We start from the raw sequence: 20,845 nt of genomic DNA on the forward strand, positions 1-20,845 counted from the left end.
ATAGGAAGTCCGAGTTTCATTTGTTGGATCAAACATGGAAAGAGGAAAGTGAAGAATTCTGGGATTTTACTCAACGGCGACCACGCTGACACGCCACTAAGAAAGCGTTAGCTCTTTCTTTTTCTGACACGGGAGCCCGGAAGCATTTAAATTGGAAACGGATACCTTCACTCTATTTTTTTCCTACCTCAGCGACTCTTCCTCCGAACGTCATGTCACCGGAAGGAACCTCCCGAAAGAATGGTCAGGTGGCCAATCAGGATCGCGTTAGGAAAGATGGCGGCTTTCGGGGACCGTGGGCTCTCCGCGAAGGATGGAATCGGCGACCTGGCGCGTGTGGACTCGGATCTCCTGCTGCATCCGGAGTTGCTCTCGCAGGAGTTCTTACTGCTAACGCTGGAGCAGGTAGCGAGAATAGGAACGGGGGGGGGGGCGAGCGAAGGAGGGAGGACGCCGCTTTCCAGGGTCTCCGCCGGACATATTTGGCTTTCCCGTAGCCCTGGTAAAAAGGGCTTATTAACACTGCAAGGCGATCAAATCGGTCAGTCCTAGAGGAGATCGACCCTGACTGCTCTTTAGAAGGCCAGATCCTGCAGCTAAAACTCAAATACTTTGGCCACCTAATGAGGAGGAAGGACTCACTGGAGAAGAGCCTAATGCTGGGAAAGATTGAGGGCAATAGAAGAAAGGGACGACAGAGAATGAGGTGGCTGGATGGAGTCACTGAAGCAGTAGGCGTGAGCTTAAATGGACTCCAGAAGATGGTAGAGGACAGGAAGGCCTGGAGGAACGTTGTCCATAGGGTCGCGATGAGTCGGACACGACTTCGCAACTAACAACAACAACAACAACACCACGTTCCTGCCTAGACTGCAGACTGGCATTCTCCCTTGCCGTTGGTAGGAACGCAGGCAGTAGAAGTTTGCTCCCTAAGTGCAGTGACCACACGTAGGGCAGTCCTTTATTTCAGAATTATTTTAATTACTGTATGAATTAAATAATTTACTTGCTTTTTCTTTCTAAAGCAACGTTATAATCAAACAATTTTTAAAAAACGTTTATGTTATCTGTTAATCTCTCTATCTTGCCCACTCCCCCCAGTTGATCTCCATCTTCTGCTTCCTTGCTGCTTGCAAGGTGTTCCTAGCATGGAGGTAAAGGTGAGAGCAGGGTCAGGAGAACCAGGACTACTGAAACTGCCATTGTTAAGTAGTGTGATCACGTGGTGTTTTGCCTAATAATTGCATTGCTTAGCAATGGACATAATGATTCCAATTAGGGTCGTTAAGCAAGAACTACCTGTATCTCCTCTGTTAGCAACATGATACCCAATCTTGCAGATACATAACGTAAATTTATCACAGCACATAAGAGATGTCCTTTGGGTTTGGGGTTTTCCCCCCTATATGTTAACCAGCAGCATGGTGTGATAAGAATAAGGAAACATGTAGCTTCTCTTGCTTCCTTTTCGTTCCATGTAGTAAAATTTGCCACCTTTCTCCTAGAAGTGTAATGTGTATGGGCAGAGTAACCAGAATTTTTATATTAAGGAGGTATTTCCTCATATTTGATAACCAGCTAGTGTTATTGAAGAAAGCTTCCTTCTGCTTTTGTAGGTTTGGAGTAAAATGTACATTCTGTGTGACAAAAGAAATCCTGAACTGTAAAATATGCCAGCAAACCTGTGGTGATTTTCTTTCTGTTGTATTATATAAAATATATTGCTACACATAGAATTGCTTTCAAGCATAATATGAACCATATTATTCATAACATGCGCCTTTGGCGTCTAGTCATGCCGGCCTCATGACCACGGAGACGTCCTCGGACAAGCGCTGGCTCTTCGGCTTTGAAACGGAGATGAGCACCAGTCCCTAGAGTTGGAAACGACTAGCACGCATGTGTGGGGGAACTTTTACCTTTACCTTTATTCATAACATGAGATAATTTCTATTGTTTTTTATCAGAAGAATATCCCAGTAGAAGATGAGGTGAAAATCAATAAAGATGGCCTTACTGACTTATATATTCAACATGTCATACCATTGCCTCAGCGTGATTTGCCTAAAACCAGATGGGGAAGAACAATAGAAAAGAAAAGAGGTCAGCAAGTGTTTAAACATGGTACCCAAAGGTAAGTTTGCTTTGTTTATAGTATTTGGATTCTCTTCAAAATCTTTCAAAGTTTGTAACATAACAGTAAACCACCTTTTCTTGAGTTAGCCAATATTATTCCCTACATTTTAATTTGTTATTATTAGATTTTTGTCCTATTTTCATTATATATAAACTTCCTAAGAGCGAGTGACTTGCCCAAAGTCACCAGCTGGCTTTTACACTTAAAGGAGGCCTAGAACTTTCCTGCTTTCTAGAACAGCACCTTAAATCACTATACCAAACTTATTAGTTGTAACCTCCCAAAATGTCTTTCAAGTAAAGAAACAATTGTAAATTAAAATACAGTAGTAATTGATAACTAAAGAGAGCCCATTCTGCACTCCTGAAAGGGCAGAAGAGGTAATTACCCTGTAAGTCAGAGGGAAGAAGGGAGTCCACTTGAGCAGGCCGGGGGGGGGGGTTCACTTGGCTCTTGAGGCCCTTTCCACAAGATGGTTGTATTGGACTTGTATAGTGCTCAGCTAAGCAGCACTCCTTGATGCTCTCTGTGATTTCAGACACTCAGCTTTATCTGAGAAAAAGTCTGCTAATTGATTATTTTGACCTATTCTTTGTCAGATAAATAAAACAACTATTTTGTTGTTTGCATTGGCAGTTTAATGTTATACATATTATTATGAAAAGAAATAGGAAGTGAACAGTTATAAATTAGCACTGGGATCAAAACAGGGACAGCATGGAACTGCTTTCACTTAACTGTACATAAGTATATTTCATGCATAACCCAAGTACCTAACTTTCTACAGGGAATTAAGTCAATAAGAGGTGTGCCATATACATTTATACTTCATTAAGCAGGCTGTTCCTCCAGTTGTAGCATCTTATCTGCAATTGGTGGCATAGATGCAAATCATAATTAAAAAGAATTAGCACCAACTGAAAGTGAATCAGTTCTGAAAAAAGGATCTTGACACATTTCTAAACAAATACATTAGTGTTCAAAAGTGGTTGATGCCGAAGCAAGGAATTTAATTGTGTGGGCTCTGGAATCTTAGCCAAAATTATTATCTTTGAATTAATCTTTGGAAAACATATGTACAGATTTGGGCTATTTCAATTTGCCTTGTCCAGTTCATTTTGTTTTGAAATGATTGGTGTCTTCTTTGTTCTTAGACTGGATTAATTGTGAAATAAATGCACATCTGAAGATACAAAAGCTATTGCCATTAGTGTGCGGTTTATTTCTCATCTGTTTGGATAGCTACAATTGTGATCTAAGTATGCATAGAAAGGGCAGTTATATTGGAATTGACTCAACTATCTTCCAAATAGCTATTAAAATGGGATATTATTTGGAATGCACTAATAATTTTTGTTTCATATCTATGATGATTTTTTTATGTTACTTTTTCTTGTTTAGCATTATGGCAATGGAAAGTCTAAGAAAAAGGCCTCTCATTGTCTTTGATGGTAGTTCAACAAGTACAAGTATTAAAGTGAGGAAGACTGAGAATGGAGCTGCTGATGGTCTAAAATTCCTTACATCTGGAAGTACCAATATCACATGTAAAAACCTGGCGGTTCCTTCAAATTCCACATTGTGCATATCTGCTCCCACTTTCTCATATAATGAGGCTAAACAGAACGATATTGTAATTAATATGTCACCTGGTCAGAAGTTATCAGCTTTAGAGGCTCTTACAGAAACTAATGTGACATTAAAGAGAGCTGCTCCAAAAGAAGAATTGGATTCCTCAGTAAGTATATCTCTACTATTTTATGAGGTCATTCTTGAATTATGTCCCAATTAACGTCTCAGTAGTTAGCAGCTGCCATTTTTAACAACAGAATTCAAAATTACAGCAGCCTTTTCCTGTCTTAATTTAGTTCAAGAAGCCAGTAGACTCTTGTACATTATTACCATATTGTGTTATCTTGATAGAGTTTTATTATTGTTAAAAATAACCCTCAGATGGCACAAGACAAATAATATGCATTGCTCTAAAAGTGTTTTACAAAAATCTGTGTGAGATGTAAAGATTATTATTTTAAAAATGACATATTTTGGGGGGGGGTTCTGAAATTCTTGTGCCATCTGTTTTCTAAAAAAAAATAAGTTTTTCTTTTGGACATGATATATACTGAGATATATACTGAATAATCCATACTCTCCCTCCCCATGTTCCAAATTCTCGTTTTCTGGGATCTTAAAATATGTTAGCTGTCAGGCGCAAGCAACTAGACCCACTCGTGGATTACAAGAATCTTGTCAGACTATCTCCCTTAAGAAATGGCAGATATAGACCTAAGACTTTAACCTCAGACATTTCCTCTCTGGAACAGATTCTAAGCTGGAATGTATCTTTACTCCCACTAGAGGGCCCCCCTTCCTTTCAGCTGGTGGCTCTACCACATTAGCTTAGGGAAGTTTACAGAGAGAGACTGCCTCTTCTACTTTGAAGCAGCTGTGCTGCCTCAAGTTGTGAGCTCTGTGGGATAGAGAAAAATGTGAAGCCTGCTGAGGAAAGGAGACATTAGTGTGCCAAGACACCCCGTTTCACATCTCACATAGTCTTAAGTGGGATCTCTGTTCTAGAAACACTGCAACCTATGCCCCAACACACTTTCCACACTTTTCATTGAATGAATGAATGAATGAACCTTTATTGTCAAAGTACAATCATGTATACATTGAGATTGGCTGAGCCTCCCTTCGTGTGTCCCCCCCCAACTCACAGTGGCAACAAATCCACCATCTTATTACACCATGTGAGCTAATTGCACACAACACACCGGCCTCGCAAGTCAATAATACACAAAGTTATTTCCCATTCAAGAGCCTGACAGCCCATGGATAGAAGCTGTTCTTCAGCCTGTTGGTACGGCTGGCTATACTCCTGTATCTCCTACCCAATGGTAGGAGAGTAAAGAGGTACCAACCAGGGTGTGAGTCGTCCCTGAGAATTTTCCTCACTCTTCCAAGGCAGCCAGCCCTGGCGATGTCATCCAGTGGTGTCAGGGGACAGCCCACGATGTTTTGTGCTGTGCTCACCACCCTCTGTAATACTTTCCTATCCGCGGCTGTCAGGCCAGCATACCAAACCACAATACAGTGCGAGAAGATGTGCTCTATAGTAGACCGGTAAAAGAAGGTCATTAGCTGTTGTTCTACCCTGTTCTCCTGCAAGACCCTGAAGAATTGGAGTCTCTGGTGGGCCTTTCTGGCCACCTGGGTTGTATTGACTTTCCAGGTAAGATCTTCACAGAGGTAGACTCCCAGGAATTTAAAGGAGGAAACTCTCCACACAGCTCCCCCCCGATGTAAAGTGGGGCAGGTTCCTCTCTTTTCCTCCGGAAGTCTAGCACCATCTCCTTCGTCTTGCCGATGTTCAGGTGCAAGTTGTTCTCTAAACACCATAGGGATAGTTTTTGTACCTCCCCCCTGTACGCTGTTTCATCTCCACCTGTAATTGTGTCGTCTGCTTTGCAGTCTGATGACTGCAAAAAGTGTGAGAGAATAAATAATAAAGTAACGATAAACTAATTGTAATTATAAGTACATTTGTAATGATAAATTAATTTGGGATACATACTAATATTTTCTTTATTATGCTCAGTCCAGACAAGAACCTAATATGTTATGGAAAACTGAAGTCCTTTTTAAAGATTTCAAAACACCTTCGTTTTAACTACTAGATGGAAACACAAATCAAGTTTTGGGTGCTTTAACATGTCTCCTTAAATAATTTAATTCTTTTCTCCGTCCAGAAGCCTCCTGAATCAAAAAAGAGGATACAGCATGTAACCTGGCCATGAACCTACAAGAGTTTGAAATGTAAATGATGCTTAATCTTCATTTCAGTGCAGAAGAATTGTACTAACCAGAGATGCAGATTGCAGTGGGTAGTTGCTTAGAACTTCACAGTATGAAGAAAGCACCATATGTTCACCATCAACCTGAGAAAAATTATGTTGCACTTTGAATTTACTCCCCATTTAAAAGTTCATTTTGGTAGAACAAAATTATTTTATCAGCCTTTCTTCTACATTCTTAACTATAGTCTATAGATCAAGTCTTTGCATGATTTGATAGAGAAAGTTTCTAACTGTTCAGTTGTACAATATATTTTTAAACATATATATTTAAATAGTATGGAAGACTGTGTTTCCCTATTCTGCTGATTTTACTAAGATATTTGCACAGAATGGTTCTGTTGAAAGGCCTAGAAAAAATAGTTCTCATTCTTAGGTGCCAATATTATTTTTTAGAAACTATTTGGGTCCTTTCCAGTTTTCTGAACTGTGTGCTGGTATTGCTTCAAATTGAAGTTTTTGTTAAAATGGAAGATCAAATCGATTTCTCTTGTCTTTAGAGATACTTAGGCAGAAGGTCCCCACCCTCAGGTTTGTGTGATGAAAAAAAACCTGTGTGAAGCAAAACTGCATTTTTTTACAGTATGTGACCAGAATTTTATACTATACTTGCATTTTTAAGGAAAACTTATTTAACTACCAAATGCCTGACAAAATTCAGAAGGAAAGTAATCCTTGCTCTATTTATTTATCCAACTAGAAAAAAGATGAACTTATCATACAGATAACATTCAGTGGAAGTTTGCAGAGATTAAAGTTCTGTCTGTGAATAGATTTTTTGAAACTTTTTTTTTCTTATTTAAAGTACAAAGCATCCCAGAAGATAAAAAATATTAGAATTACATTGCTATATATGAGTTTTACATCATTAATGAAATTGCATTAGTTAAAGGATCTGAAGATGCCAGCAGCATCTTGGTGATAGAGATAATTTAGTTTCCAAACTGTAAATTTTAGCAGTTTCTTCACAAAGCAGAAGTAAAGTGAAATATAATTGCTTGTTGTATTGGGTAAGAAAAAAAAAACAAATTACCAAACTGAGTACATTTAAGTTGTGTTACTATCACTAAGTAGATAAAATGCATACCACTTCTGAACATTTGTGAGATTTAGTCCACAGTCCTGTATTCTACTGCTTCACAGTAAATTTTATTTAACTTAACGTTTAACTATTCACTCTTACGATTATGTTAACTGACATAATTTCCATTGCCTCCATTGTGCCCCAAGACCTCACAGAGCACTTCAGAATATAAAGAATGGTGTATTGAAGTGTAGTTGAATTCACTTCTTAAACAATTGTGCAAGTTTTGTACTATAGTACTGTATACAATTTAATTTTCTGTTTTTGTATTTGAATTGCTGTCATTTTATTAGCTTATCTAAATTAAATTAATTTAAGTGTGATCTCTTGTATAGATCATCTTTGTGCTATAGTTTTATCTTCTTTGTTAGACTGATTCAACTGAGTTTTTTGTATAATAGAATTAAGCACCTATGTCAGTACTCTGGTTGATTAAGATACATCTAACAGCACTGTTGCAATACTGGAAACATTTAAATATTCTTTATAAGTAGCATACAGTAGCCTTAGACTGCGCTATAACTTTTTAAAAAAATTAGCACTTTTGATCTTATTTGAAATGCATCTTTGGTCAGTACATATATAAAGGTTTGTAATTCATTTTTTAAAATCTGGGTATGTTCTATATTTTTAGGAATTGCAGTATATATTCCAAACTAGTAGCTCCCAGTCTTTATTTTTAGATTCAAGTAAAAAACAATTATGCTTACAAAGACCATAAAAAAACAACTTCCTATATGGTCACCACATGTTCTTATTAAAAATAAAATAACACAATTGTGTTCCTGTCATGGAGGTGACAGAACGAGATAGAATTTCAGATTCCAAAGGTTTTGTTCACATGTAACTTTTAGTGAATGATTATCTGGTGAAGCAGGATTAAAGATATCTGCAGGAAGGGCAAGAGCTGAAAGATTTGAATTATTAATATTTCCACACGTTTTTAAACACAAATATTTTCAAAACAGCAGCTGGTCATTTTTGAAAAGGTACATCTTTTAGAATAGAATTGAGATAGTAAACAAAGTGGGATTGTTCAGTAAACAGTCCTTAAAAACAACATGAACTAATTTTGCCATCTTAATTGAAGCCCAAGGGTATTGCTAGTACCTCCTGCTATGAAATAAATGTGTAGGAGTCTCTGCCCTGAAGCCCAGGTATTAAGGGTCATGTTGGTTTTCTCAGAAATATAATTTCATGTAGTATTTTCTTTCTGATCCAGTGTTATGGAAAACCATGTTGGCATGCACCATGCTTCTGTTTTTCAATTTGCTCTAGATTGAGCATTGTTATATGTCAGGAAAGGGCAATGTAGCTAATGTGAAAATTGTACTTTGGGCAAAGAAAACATTCCCTTCCTGGGATGGGATGTTTTGCATTTCCATCCCACACGAGATCAGAGGATAAAAGCATAGAAACAACCCTTTTACTGGTCATTATCTGCTTGGTTTTAGGATGATACTGAGAATGTTGCTCTGCTGGGTTTTTTATAAAGATGTTTGGGAGTTTTTATGTATTGTTTTTATTGTGCTGTTTGTTCTTAGTCAACTGACCAGAGTCTTGGAGCAGTGTGGTTCAGACATACGCTATAATTCATCTATCTCCAATTGCCTTGAATTATGGCCATGTCCGCTGCTGCCACTCATGATTGCCTGGGCTCAATGCAGCTCTCCAGGGAAAGTAAATTCTCCCTCCCTGAGCTGGGAAAGAGATTTAACCTGTGCAATAACCTGATGTCCAGAGAGATGAAGCCTAATACTCCTGTTCAGCTGCATTTTAATGCACTTAATCAAAGAATCTCATTTATTTTTTGATGCGTATTTCTCAATAAAACATTAGCTGAGTAGATTTGTAAAGAGATTACACAGTGAATCACCTTTTAGATCAGGGGTGTCAAACTCAATTTCATTGAGGGCCGCATCAGCATTGCAGTTGCCCTTAGGGGGCCGGGTGGGTATGGCCAGGGTGGGCGTGGCCTACTGGGTGGGCGTGGCCAGCTCTACATCGTTTGCATCAAGGGGGCCTATGGGGGCCTGGGCAGGAGTGGGACAGATCTGAGGGTCTCTGGCAGAAGGAGGGTCTCTGGCCCAGGGCCAAGGCAGCGGGGGCCGTTCCCTCACTGTTTCCAGGATGGCTTCGCGGGCCACATGAAACCACTTCTCGGGCCGGATCCGGCCCCCGGGCCTTGTGTTTGACATGTCTGTTTTAGATGAACAGCTGTTATGATCAAGGTCTACACAAATGAAATGCAGCAAATAGACGTAATGCATTATCACAACTACAACAGCACAAGAAATAGAATGGAAGGCAAATTTGTATTGTGCTCTGTTATTTCAGGAAATTAGGGCAATTACATTTCCCCATATGAAGTAGTTAACTGTGTCACATATTATAGTTTGATATAGTTTGTAATGGTGAAACCAATATAAAATGCTTTGATTTTATATTGGTTTCTGAAAATTGGCTTCTTTTAGAAATCAACAGTTCCTCTTTTTATGTAGATTCATATTTTTAAAGAGAAGTATTCTACTCAAGCTTTACCTTAATGGTTAACATTTATTAAAATGTCCGAATTCACAAAAATACAACACTTTGCTAGAAATACATTACTTTTGCAATCTCTAAGCTGCAATGAAATTTTAAAAACCTGTTAGGAATAAAAATGTATTTTGTGCAATGATCTTGCAACATCCTAAAACAATGTGTTGTATATTTGCATTTATTTGGTAAGTTCATGTATTTGGAAAGAAGTCCCATTCAGTGAGAATAGCTCTGAATGCTGATGAAGAAAATCACGTTCTTTAATCATTCTTTTAAAGGTACAGCACAAATATTGTATTACTAATCTGTACCTAAATTAATCTACATTATTATCATCTATACATTTGTGAACTGGGAAGTTTAAATATCCTCCACCAACACTTTAATCAGTGGCAATTGTAATTCTTCAGAAATATGACAGAGAAGATTATAGTTATATCTAAATCACCCAAATTTTGTATTGGTTGTTTGGATTGAGGAATGAGAAGTATTGCTTGATAACTAATATAATAAGAATTACCTTTTTTCTGTTATATCTACTCCAATACATTTCTACAGTCTAAAAAGAGAAAAAAGTTAGGTGTAATGCCTACTACACGAGTTTAAGAATATGGTTCTCCCTGTTAGCCAGGCTCCATCATCCATACCAAATCTTTTTATTCCTGATCTCGCAGCTGAGCTCAGTAAGATGTCTGCACAATTTGAAACCCTGCTTTAATTGCTCTGTGACATCTTGAATATATTCAAGTGATGTTTTTACTTGCTTTCAAGTGAATATGAGTAAAAAAAGTCTCTTTCAAATGAGTTAAACTCCTTGATGACTTGCTGGAGATGGACTTTTCTTTTTATCAATGCCAAAGTGGCTTGACACTGCCTTCCTTCAAGAATTTTTGCTGATGAAACTTGAATAGATGCTCTCAACTGCTCTATGAAGGGCTGAGGTTTGAAGATGAGATCTAATGTACAATAGGTGTGACCAGGTATGATCAGAAATCATGGCTCTGTTTCCTTTGTATATATTAGTATATTGTGTTCAGGCCTAGCACCCAAAAAGAGCTAGTGTTAACTATTAATATGTGTTGCTGAGGGAAAAAACATTACTTTTGATCAAAACTCATGCACATCATTATATTAGAAAACATGTATTGTAAATACAACTCTTTCCAGAAATGTTTTTCATCTTTTAAATGTCTTTCCCACACTCGGGACAGAGGATGTCATCTCTTTCTGTGAGGAAACCACGGCCCACCAATGATAGGGAACATTTCTTGCAGTTGAAACAATCATTGTGCCATTGCCGTTCCTCAAAAGAAATATACTTAGTACCACCAAGCCCTGAAAAAAAAGTGAGGCACATCAGTGTGAAGTAATTGGAATTACATCATGGGTTATGAAGCAATCTTTTTATCTCCCACATATGTTTGACCATGACTTATAAGGAGGGAATAGACTGAAGATGGCTCCAAAGAGCAGAGCCAATGACCACATTGGAATGAATAGCCAATGAGTAGACTGGTTATTCAATAATTCCTCTCTAGATGAGAGAGGACTTGAGATTGTCCATAGTTGCTCTAGAGCAGGGGTCTTCAAACCTGGCCCTTGTATGATTTGTGGACTTCAACTCCCAGAGTTCGTCAGCATGCTGGCTGAGGAATTCTGGGGTTTGAAATCCACAAGTCATAAAAGGGCCAAGTTTGAAGACCCCTGCTCTAGACAGCTGCTTATTGTGAGAAGACTGCATGACAACAGGTTTAGAGCCCTCAGAGGCAAGGGAATAGTTAGCTTGCTCAAACTGTAGTCAACATCTTTAGTTTGCATACTTCCATGCTACATTTTTGGAAATTGCTTGTTAACTGCTTTCCAGCTATTAGGAACATTTGGATCAACACCAGATACATTTCCTTCAATCCTTTTGGAATTAATTATAAAAAATCCTTATGGGAAAATGCCTTAATGATTAAAATTTAAAAAAATGGACACTAGAGGAAACTAGAAGCATTTAAAGTTTACAATAAAAGCAAAAGGATACTTAAATTTGCAATTCTAGAATGAAGCAAAATATTTTAACATTGGACAAAGGATATTTTTGAACAATGGACCCAGAAATTAATTTTTATAGTGTGCCTTTATAGAAAGACTGTCTAAAAGATATAGAAGAGAAACAACCTATATTTGACAAGAATGAGATGAATTGAAAATGGATCAATAAATGACAGACTAAAGAATAATATGAAACTGACTGATGTCTTGATAATTCAAATCAAATCAGGAGCAAATCGAGAGAGAGAGACCTGGATAATTTTCCTATACTGCATTTATAAAAGATGCTTATTAAAATTTGGAAAAACTTTAGTGACAAGGGACACAGTAAAAATAAAAATAAATCATGGTCTGCAACATTCTAAATTACTAAAGATTAAGGTTATTAAAATTAATCCCCAGATACAATTTTCAGATTAAATGAAGTTGCTGGGGTTATAACCAGTGGAAGTGGAAGCTAAAATAAATTGACAGAGAAAGCTTTGGAATACAACAGAATAGTAATGGACTCAATGTGATTCCCTTTTTGTGACTAACCAAAATGAGGAGGTGACCAAGGAGATGTGAGGAATCCATGGACACTGCTGTGGTTGGACTGAAACATGGACACGGTAACCTTTAATTCCTCTCATTTGTTCCCACCACCCACCCACCCACCCCCCGCAAGCAATGGCAGTGTTTTGTGATTAGTTCTAGTTCTGCACGTGACTTTCTCATGCCTTATTCTTAGACTCTTCTGCTGATAGGAAACAGCTATTTAGGCACTAGTTTTGCATTTGTTGCGTATTTTTTTTATAATTCTTTTTGAGTTATAAAACCTGCTTCATCATCAATGTTCAGGTTACAATCTTTCTCTTAGGAATAGTCATCGGCAGATGCCGGTGCTTTCCTTTCAACAATTACTGCACTGTTTTTCAGCCTTGGCAGCTATAAGATGTGCAGAATTCTGGGAGTTGAAGTCCACACATCTTAAAGTTGGCAAGGGTAAAAACCCTGAACTGCACTTTTCTAGGATCTGGCACTCAGAAGCATATAGTGGATATCAAAGATGGACTGTGTAAATTATTGGAACAAGTACTTTCACTGTCACTTAGCTCTTTGGAGACCAATCTAAAACTTTATGTACTTTAGATTTTTAAATTAAACATTGCTACAATTTTTCATCACCATTATCTCCATTGTTACCAGATCTTTCTTATTCTTGGGGGTGGGGGACGAATATTATTTCAGCTTCACGGCTTCAAATTCTTGAATTCATAGTGATGTCTTTTCAAACTCAATTGGAGGTTTTGTTCAGAACTTTAAACTGCATGATGATGATAATTTACATGTATTGCTAATAGAAATTCTTCTTATTTTCAAACAAGGGAACATCAAAATACCTACCACTTATTGGATTAGTGCATCCTGCACACTTCTTGGCATAGAGGCTACAAAAGCAGTTTAGACAATAAGCAAACTCATCTCGGGAAGTGAAACGTTGTCCAGATAGCTGTTTTTTGCATCCAGTACACACAAAACACTCTTTATGCCATGGCTGCTCTCGGTAAGTGATTCCTCCAGTAGTGATTGGCTGTTTAGTTAAAATAGGAATCCCAGGGAGAAAAGAAAAAGAAGAGTTCATTTTTTGTTTACTATGTGCCCTCCATGTTCTTTAACTTAAATAATATGCAAATATTTTAGAAAGAAAAAGCAAGGTAATCTTGAGCAGTAGCTCCCAATATTTTAAGATATTTTCCAATATCCAACTAATCTATAGGTTTATATTCAAGGGAAGTTTTCGAGGTTACATGCACAAGAAGGCAACACCTTCTTTCTTCCCCAAAACATACATATATACATGTATTACACTTTCCATTTTCTCCCCAAGTTAATTTCTATTCCCAAACCAAGTTCCCAACCCAACAGGCTTCTCCAAAGGAGTCAGTATTGACCCTCAAAGCTTGTTGCGGCTATCCATTGTTGTTGTTATTCACGATTCTATTAAAGCAGTATTTATTAAATTATTTTCATATAATGTTGGGGGTCAATAAATAATCTGAAACTTCATAGAAGGTCAATGGGCTCAAGAATTTGCGGACTCATGCCTTAGGCAGACAGAACTATTCTATTAAATGTAATAGGGGTGAATGAGAAAGATCAGCACTGACTTTGTATCCTCCATCCTTATGTTGTATAACAACAGAATCAAATAATATTCTGGACTTTATACTGGAATAGTAGTAGATCTGTAGAATTTGGACAGCAACATGATCTTACTTTTCTCTGTGGATCGTATTGTAACAGTGTCCTAAGACCATAATGTACATATACAGTAGGTTAGGTAGCAAGCTGGAAAAGCTCATGGCTGTTGCACAGTTTGAAGTTCTGAGCTGCTTCTATAACTATGCATTTTGATAATCATCCTGAGACCAGACTTCCAAGTACCAGATATGGCTTCCTCTTTATCAACTGACTCAGAGAAAATGATGTCTTTTCCCTACAATAAAATTATATTATTCTGTACCAATTCATGAGTCATAAAACGTTTTCTGGCAAGAAATCTCCCATCCTTGTTATTTATCCCCCACCTCCCTCCATTAACCTTCATTCCTAGGCAGCTAAATTCCTCTCACTAAAAAAAAGCTATGGCAAAACTCAACAGATTTTATATACCCTAAAGCTGACTTCAGATGGCATAGTAATAAGAAGAAAATCCTACTTGAACAGCTTCAGATTTACAGGCTGAAGGCAGGATAAAGACAGTGTAATGGAGACATGATAGAAAAAGGATATTGTCAGAGCATGTGTGTATTATTGGTTAAATACAAGCAAGAACAGAGACGTAGCACAGGGTGAACAATGCACTAACAAACTCTTAATCTGATTCAAGCACTCACTACAGAATCCAGGCAACTGCAACAGAAATGTTTAAAGAACAGAGAGGAAGCCTCAACGTAGATTCTTTCTCACAGTTCTTGAGTCTCTGTGTGGACTTCCACTCTCAGAATTGGTGGACTTTAACTCCCAGAATTCCCCAGCCAAACCATCTACTGAGTAATTCTGGGAGTGTAAATTCACCCAAATTAAAGTTACCAAGGTTGAGAAATACTGCTTTGTACTATGGTTGTAATGACTAACTGAGAGAGCACAACGAAGGCAGGCTTTTCTCCCTGTTCCTTCCTCTGGTCTGATTCCTCTTCCACAATTATATCATGGATAAGAAAGCTTTTTATTTTAGACCAATCTATCTTTCAGTATGAGCTCAAATAAAAGAAAGGGCTAGTTATGGTAGGATAATAGCCTGAAACAATTGGCTTGGATAAAGAGGAGAAGCAGACAAAATACGTATTTCGGGGCATAACATTTCACAGCATAATAAACTTTACCTTCTTGCACTGTACACACTGCATAGCAAACTGCTTCTCATAGCAGGGCGCACAGAAATTCTGATTGTCCTTGGGAATAAAACTTTTTGTTCCAATGGGCTGTTGGCACCGATGGCAAATAAAACAGGTCTCATGCCAACTGCTTCCCTTATATTCCATCTTCCGTGTCCCTATGGGAAGAATAAATCCAGGACCAGCCTTTAAGTTGTTATAGCACAAAAGACATAGAGATTCCATGTTTCATTTCTACCTATTCCATTTTCCAGTTAGTATAAGGGAAGAATCTGGGCAGGTTATCAAAATTTAGGTTACTAGTCAGGAATAATGGCACCCTATAATCTTCCATTTTCTCAGATCTTGAGTACTAAAAATAAGTCTTCTGAAGAATAATCTTCCCCTAATTTGATGCCCTTCAGAAACCACAACAGATACTGCTAACACAAGTGGTGACTAGATGGCAGGAAAAGAGATGAGGTTTTTTTTTCCCTGCCACCTAGTGATTGTGTGTGTTACTTGCAGTCTAGATATGGCAAACCTGGGCATTGTAGAGTAGCATTTCTGACTGATGCCAAAGAGAGTCATTTATTGAATGAGTTCACACAATGGAGCTAGGGCATCATGGTTGGTCACCAGCTATGGTTGTTTGAAACATGGCTGTTAAAATGTTTGGATTTTTACTCCTTTTTGAAGGGAGTGGAACTGATTTTTATTGTAATTTAGATTATTTCGTATACAAAAGGATCTATGAAATACTCTTTTAAAATCGTTTTACCCTTTATAATTCATCCTTTGTAGTAATAGCAATATGGCAATATTGGTTTATAAGTAAGTTTAAGGAAGACTGAAAGGAGGAAAATATAGAATTAGTTAGAAACCATAACTCCCTAAAGAGAATCAGAAAAACTTTCCAATTGTACCTACAATGTATATGTTGCATCATCGGCCTACCACTGCGCTTCTTGGCTTTTCAAAAGGCATTCAGTGCAGCTCTCCCCATCCCAGCTTGACTGACCTGCCTGAAAAATGTTTTCTCCTGGCTGCAGAACACATTTCTGCCTGACCATTGGAAAAGCATCTTGCAAAAGAACCTTCCTCTGATTTTAGGAAGTATTTCACAAAAGCCCCTTTGTGTCTCCAGAGCAGACAAGGTCTAACCTGGCATGATGGTCTTTTTGCACTCACTACACTTGGAGGAGTATTCATTTGAGTAACATTCAGTACAAAGAAGGTGCTCTTCCTTCGCAGCAAAAGGTTTGTCCACCAAGGAGTTCTTGCACTGGAAGCAATGGAAACAGGTTTCATGCCAATGACGATCCTTGTAGGACAGGTCCTGTAGAAATCCCAAACCACATAAGCCCATGTGAGGAAACACTCCATAACCTTAAGACAAACTGACCACAACATTGTATGTGATGACTGATAACTAATGGAAAATATATGACCAGATATGATATTTGAATCCATCTAAATTTAAACTCTAGTTTACCAGTTAGCATTTATTTTAAACAATTGCTTTGAATAAGCTGTTGTTGCTATCCTTTTTAATAAACACAACCTATATGAATGGCGAGATCCTTTGCCCCCTTTTTCCAATAAAAATATTATGCACTGATTTGTATATGTTTTATCCTTGGGTGTCATGGGTTGTATGCAGTATCCTTGCATTCTGTTCAGAGTTGTGTCCTTGTACGAATGAAGGTAAATATACATGTCCCAGAATAATGTTGCAGGATCCGATCTGGGTCGGTCACTAGAGGTTTACTGTTTTAAGCTTTCAGACTCCATACTTTCAAATGTAATCTACCAAATGCCTCACGTGGATTGCCCCTGTGACAATGTAGGACAGATGGGGAGGAAGCTAAGCATCAGATTGCAAAAACACAAGCAAACAGTTCAGAAGAGGAGACCAAACTCATTGGTAGCTTCACACCACAGTGAACAAGGACATACATTCAATTTTGAAGCCACCAAGATTGTTGGACTAGCAGGCACAAAAGTAGCCAGGGAAGTGATTAAAGCCTGTCAGTCAAAAGCAGTGCTTATTTACCACCAGCTTATCAAGTATTGGCAGCACAAGGAAACAACAGCCAACAACTGAACAGCTGGCCATCGACACCCTAATCTGAAAGCTCAGAAGACTAAGCCTCTGGTTCTGATGATCAACCCAGATTGGATTGATATCATTGTATGCTGTCCAGAATCATTGTTGTGAGATAGATGTCTATATCCACACACAAACATAGATACAAACACATTTTGAATGCAATTCTATGCATCTCACTGGAGCAAAAAAGACTGGGACCAGGGTACTCATGTGTTTGCTGCTAGGTCTATTCACTCGATGTCAACTTGAAGATTTTCCTTGCTCTCCCTCTTAGGATTCTTTACCTAAAATCCATATTGAGATTGTTTTTTGGTCTAGTGGTTAAGGCACCAAGGTATAAACCAGGAGACTGTGAGTTCTACCCCCGCCTTAGAATGAAAGCTGACTGGGTGACTTTGGGCCAGTTTCTGTCTCTTAGCCCAACTCACTTCACCTCAGAGGGTAGCTGCTGTGGAAAAAAGCAGGAAAAGGAAGGAGTAATAGTTATGGTCATTGTGTTGGATTATTTATAGAAATAATATAAAGGTGGGATAATAAACAAACCTTTATATCAAAGACATTTAAAGAGAAGACTTTCAAAGAAAGAACTACACTCTATACAATCCTGAGCATTCTGAACAAATTGGTCAATTTACTAATAGGAATTTATCAGCATCATTCCTAATAACAGAAAGCATATCAATGCATATTATGGGTTCGTTAGAAAAAGTGGGGCATGCAGCATATTCTCTTCTTTTGTTTTTTCTCTTTGCAAACACCCAATAAGTATTAGAATAAGTATTTGGATGTACTGGAACAAAAAGCCAAAATGTTGCCTGGATTAGGGGGGAAAATGCCACCATATTCTTTGTCATTTCTGATAAAGCCAATTCCCATATTAGAAGAGTCCTGCTCTACAAGAGGGGTTGCATTTTATATTAATAATCAAATTAATAAAATAACCAAATGAACACATTACATAGAATTGGACTGCTGGAAACTTTTTTTCTTTTTTATTTCTCATGGAATTTTATTTCAGATTCAGTCCCACATGCCTTCCTGTGTGCATCATTTTTTTTATTTTCCTGCTAAGCCAAGTGGAAAACAAACCATAAAATATGACAGCTGCTGACCTTTGCAGAACTACGCATATACAAATCTGTTTTCCTGGGATTTAGCTATATATATAAATGCCTTGTTGTAATATTATTTATCATTTAATGCAAGAATGAGATCTTAAAATTGCAATTAAGGGATTATTAAAAAGAGATGATAATGAGAAACTTATATGACAAGCTTTTCTGCTGCACACCAGGCACTCAAATCATGTATCATCAAGAGAACTCACATGCTTGGTACTTTTCAGTAATTTTGAAAAGTACTATCTACTGAAATATTTGTCAAGCTTAGCAGCTTGAAGATGTGTGGACTTCAACTCCCAGAATTCTCCAGACAGCCATTCTGTGAGTTGAAATCCACACATTTTCAAGATGCTAAGTTTGAGAAACACTGATCTACTGTATATCATTTTGGAGAATCACTGGATGGTTAATACTGTATAACCATCAATATAGCACACCTCGGCTTGGTCATTCTCTCCCGTTATAGTTAAAACATCAAGTTTCTCAGTCAGAGGATAAACAAGCATTTGTGAGTACACCACTTTTCACCTATATTCTTTCCACCAATAACAAATATTTTCTTAATTGTTCACCCAGAGAAAAAGGGGCCCATCATCTGCTATGACTCACTGCCCTTGAAGAAGGGCCTGTGGCAGAGATCAGGTAGCGCTAAGCTTCCCCAATCCCTCTGTCTGAGTTGAAAAGTTCAGCTAATTCCTGCCTTGATCTGAGACATCTTGAAGGCAGGCCAAGCAAAGGGATTCAGGAATGTCAACACACACAAAGTACACAAAGGATTTTTTTTTAAAAAAATCCTACTGGAAAAGAATTCTGGGAAGAAACAGGGTTTGTAAGCCTTTAGGAATTTCTGCATACTATCCTTTTCTTTTTAAGGCTTCTGCTGGCTGCCCAGAAGTCTATAGCAAATTAAACTAATATAGATTAATCACATAAACTGTATTTTGGATACTTGACAATCAGCTAACTTTTATCAACATCTGCAGCATTCTGTGGTCACTTCTGCAATTTTGCTGTTTTTTGCTGTTTTGACATTTACTTCCAGTTTCCAGCGAAAAGTGCCCATTGGGTATAATGGCTTCATTATAAACTGTGGCATTTGCCATGGTGTTCACTTAACAACCAAGGCAAAAAATGTGATAAAATCAGGTCTGGTCACATGGTAACCCACTGAATGATTGCAACAATTAACAATCATAATTCTGGGCTCAAATAAATCATAATTCTGGGTCATAAATCAAGGACTACCTGTATTATATTTTTGCAATTTAGATTTTCAGTTATATAATTTTCACATTTTATAAAAAGGGAAGAAAGAAAGCCTATTTGTTACTTAGTTACTTTTCTGAAGTAGGAAAATAAGTTTTGTTGCTTTTATTAGAGGGTTATATTCTTTCCCTTTCTCCCACCTCTGTCCTCCACACAATCAAGTTTATTCCTTGGGCCTTTAAGTTGGGGAAATCATTCAAGCATCTTGGCCAGGCTAGGATGGATACAGTGGTTGGGAGTGGGTTCCCTCAAATCCAGCAGCACTTCTGGTCCTTCTTGATTTTCACGCTATTTATTTTAATATAGAAAAGGAAAGAAGCAGAATGTATAAAAAGGGAAAAACAAGTCAAACAGGAAGATTGCTTATCTCAAGACAAGAGAAAACTAACATATGGACCAGCTGTTATAAAGAAACTCTGCTTTGGCTGTTTTGAAAAGTCCCAGTTAATCAGAGCCATTCACAGGGGAGATGTTTCTTCCTTGCACCCCTTGAGATGGGTAGAATCCTTGGGCAACCTTTTGGAAAGACCTGATTGTAGGTAAGAAAGCTTAGGCCAGGGAAAAGGCAGGGCAGCCTACCTTACAATCACAGCCGATTGGCTTCTTACATTCTTCACAGGTGTTGGAGTACAAGCTCTCGTAGCACTTGATGCAGTAGGGACTCTCCTCCTTCAAAATGTATTTCTTGCCAAACAGCGTCTCCTTACAATAGTGGCAGTCAAAACGGTCAGTCATTTTGGTATCAGGGATTTGATCAGGCTGTCAATAAAAAGATGACATGTGTTAAGTTCAAAATGGGCAGAACATCAGCAGGCAGGAGGAAGATGAAATGGCGGAGATGAATGTTTATTTTCCATGATTCCTTCTAGGAACCTCAGGATGACATATAAAAGGACCCTTCAGATAGTCATTCATACCATGATCGTCTCATGGCTTGAGTACTGTAACCCAAAAGCTTCAGTGGGCCCAGAATGCAGCAGCATAGGCAGTGATGGCCGCGTCTTGGAATGTTTATGTAACACCTCTGCTTCACAAGCTGCACTGGTTGTCAGTGTGCTTCCAGATGCAATTTAAGGTGCTGGTCACTACCTATAAAGCCCTACTTGGCATAGGGCCTTGTTGCTTGAGACACCACCTGTCTGCCATAGTATTTGCCTGGTTGATTCAAGGAGTTGGCACATTCTGGGTTCCTTCAGTTAAATAATGCTGTCTATCAGGACCTCAGGCCTGTGTCTTCTGTAGTTTGTACCTGCTCTCTGGAACCAGGTTTCCAGATGGTCCCTATCCTACTGGTATTTCAAAGGGCCCTGAACATGTGGCTCTTCAACCA

The 20,845-nt window shown here is 38.1% G+C and overlaps 2 protein-coding genes across 4 annotated transcripts; one reads left to right on the forward strand and one right to left on the reverse strand.

Moving 5' to 3' along the window:
* Window positions 1–240: 240 nt before the first annotated feature.
* LOC310639760 (ashwin) lies at window positions 241–13,079 on the forward strand (the record flags this gene model as incomplete). Of its 3 annotated transcripts, none has more annotated exons than XM_083361627.1 (5): window positions 241–405; window positions 1,968–2,134; window positions 3,539–3,875; window positions 5,887–5,953; window positions 13,024–13,079. In XM_083361627.1, the coding sequence occupies 4 exons, from the start codon at window positions 241–243 to the stop codon at window positions 5,932–5,934; spliced, it is 717 nt and encodes a 238-aa protein (XP_083217753.1). In that variant the 3' UTR covers window positions 5,935–5,953; window positions 13,024–13,079. The 3 variants fall into 3 exon arrangements, with proteins under 3 accessions (XP_083217753.1, XP_083217752.1, XP_083217751.1); XM_083361626.1 differs by lacking the exon at window positions 13,024–13,079 and adding an exon at window positions 6,492–6,505; XM_083361625.1 differs by lacking the exon at window positions 13,024–13,079 and having other exon boundaries at window positions 5,887–8,138.
* On the reverse strand, window positions 10,744–20,269 carry FHL2 (four and a half LIM domains 2). Its single transcript, XM_083361624.1, has 5 exons — window positions 20,095–20,269; window positions 16,180–16,354; window positions 15,025–15,194; window positions 13,043–13,229; window positions 10,744–10,951 (listed from the first exon to the last, which is right to left on the reverse strand). The coding sequence occupies exons 1-5, from the start codon at window positions 20,248–20,250 to the stop codon at window positions 10,800–10,802; spliced, it is 840 nt and encodes a 279-aa protein (XP_083217750.1). The 5' UTR covers window positions 20,251–20,269; the 3' UTR covers window positions 10,744–10,799.
* Between the last annotated feature and the right edge of the window lie 576 nt (window positions 20,270–20,845).

This window comes from Vipera ursinii (genome assembly GCF_947247035.1).
Source record: "Vipera ursinii genome assembly, chromosome: 4".
NCBI lineage: Eukaryota > Metazoa > Chordata > Lepidosauria > Squamata > Viperidae > Vipera > Vipera ursinii.

Excerpts from the sequence above, each read along its gene's own strand:
- FHL2 (XM_083361624.1), bottom strand. The coding sequence starts at position 20,250 with ATGACTGACCGTTTTGACTGCCACTATTGTAAGGAGACGCTGTTTGGC. Across the intron at positions 16,355-20,094 it reads CAATCGGCTGTGATTGTAAG|GACCTGTCCTACAAGGATCG; the intron begins GTAGGCTGCCCT and ends GGATTTCTACAG. Across the intron at positions 15,195-16,179 it reads CAAAAAGACCATCATGCCAG|GGACACGGAAGATGGAATAT; the intron begins GTTAGACCTTGT and ends TTCTTCCCATAG.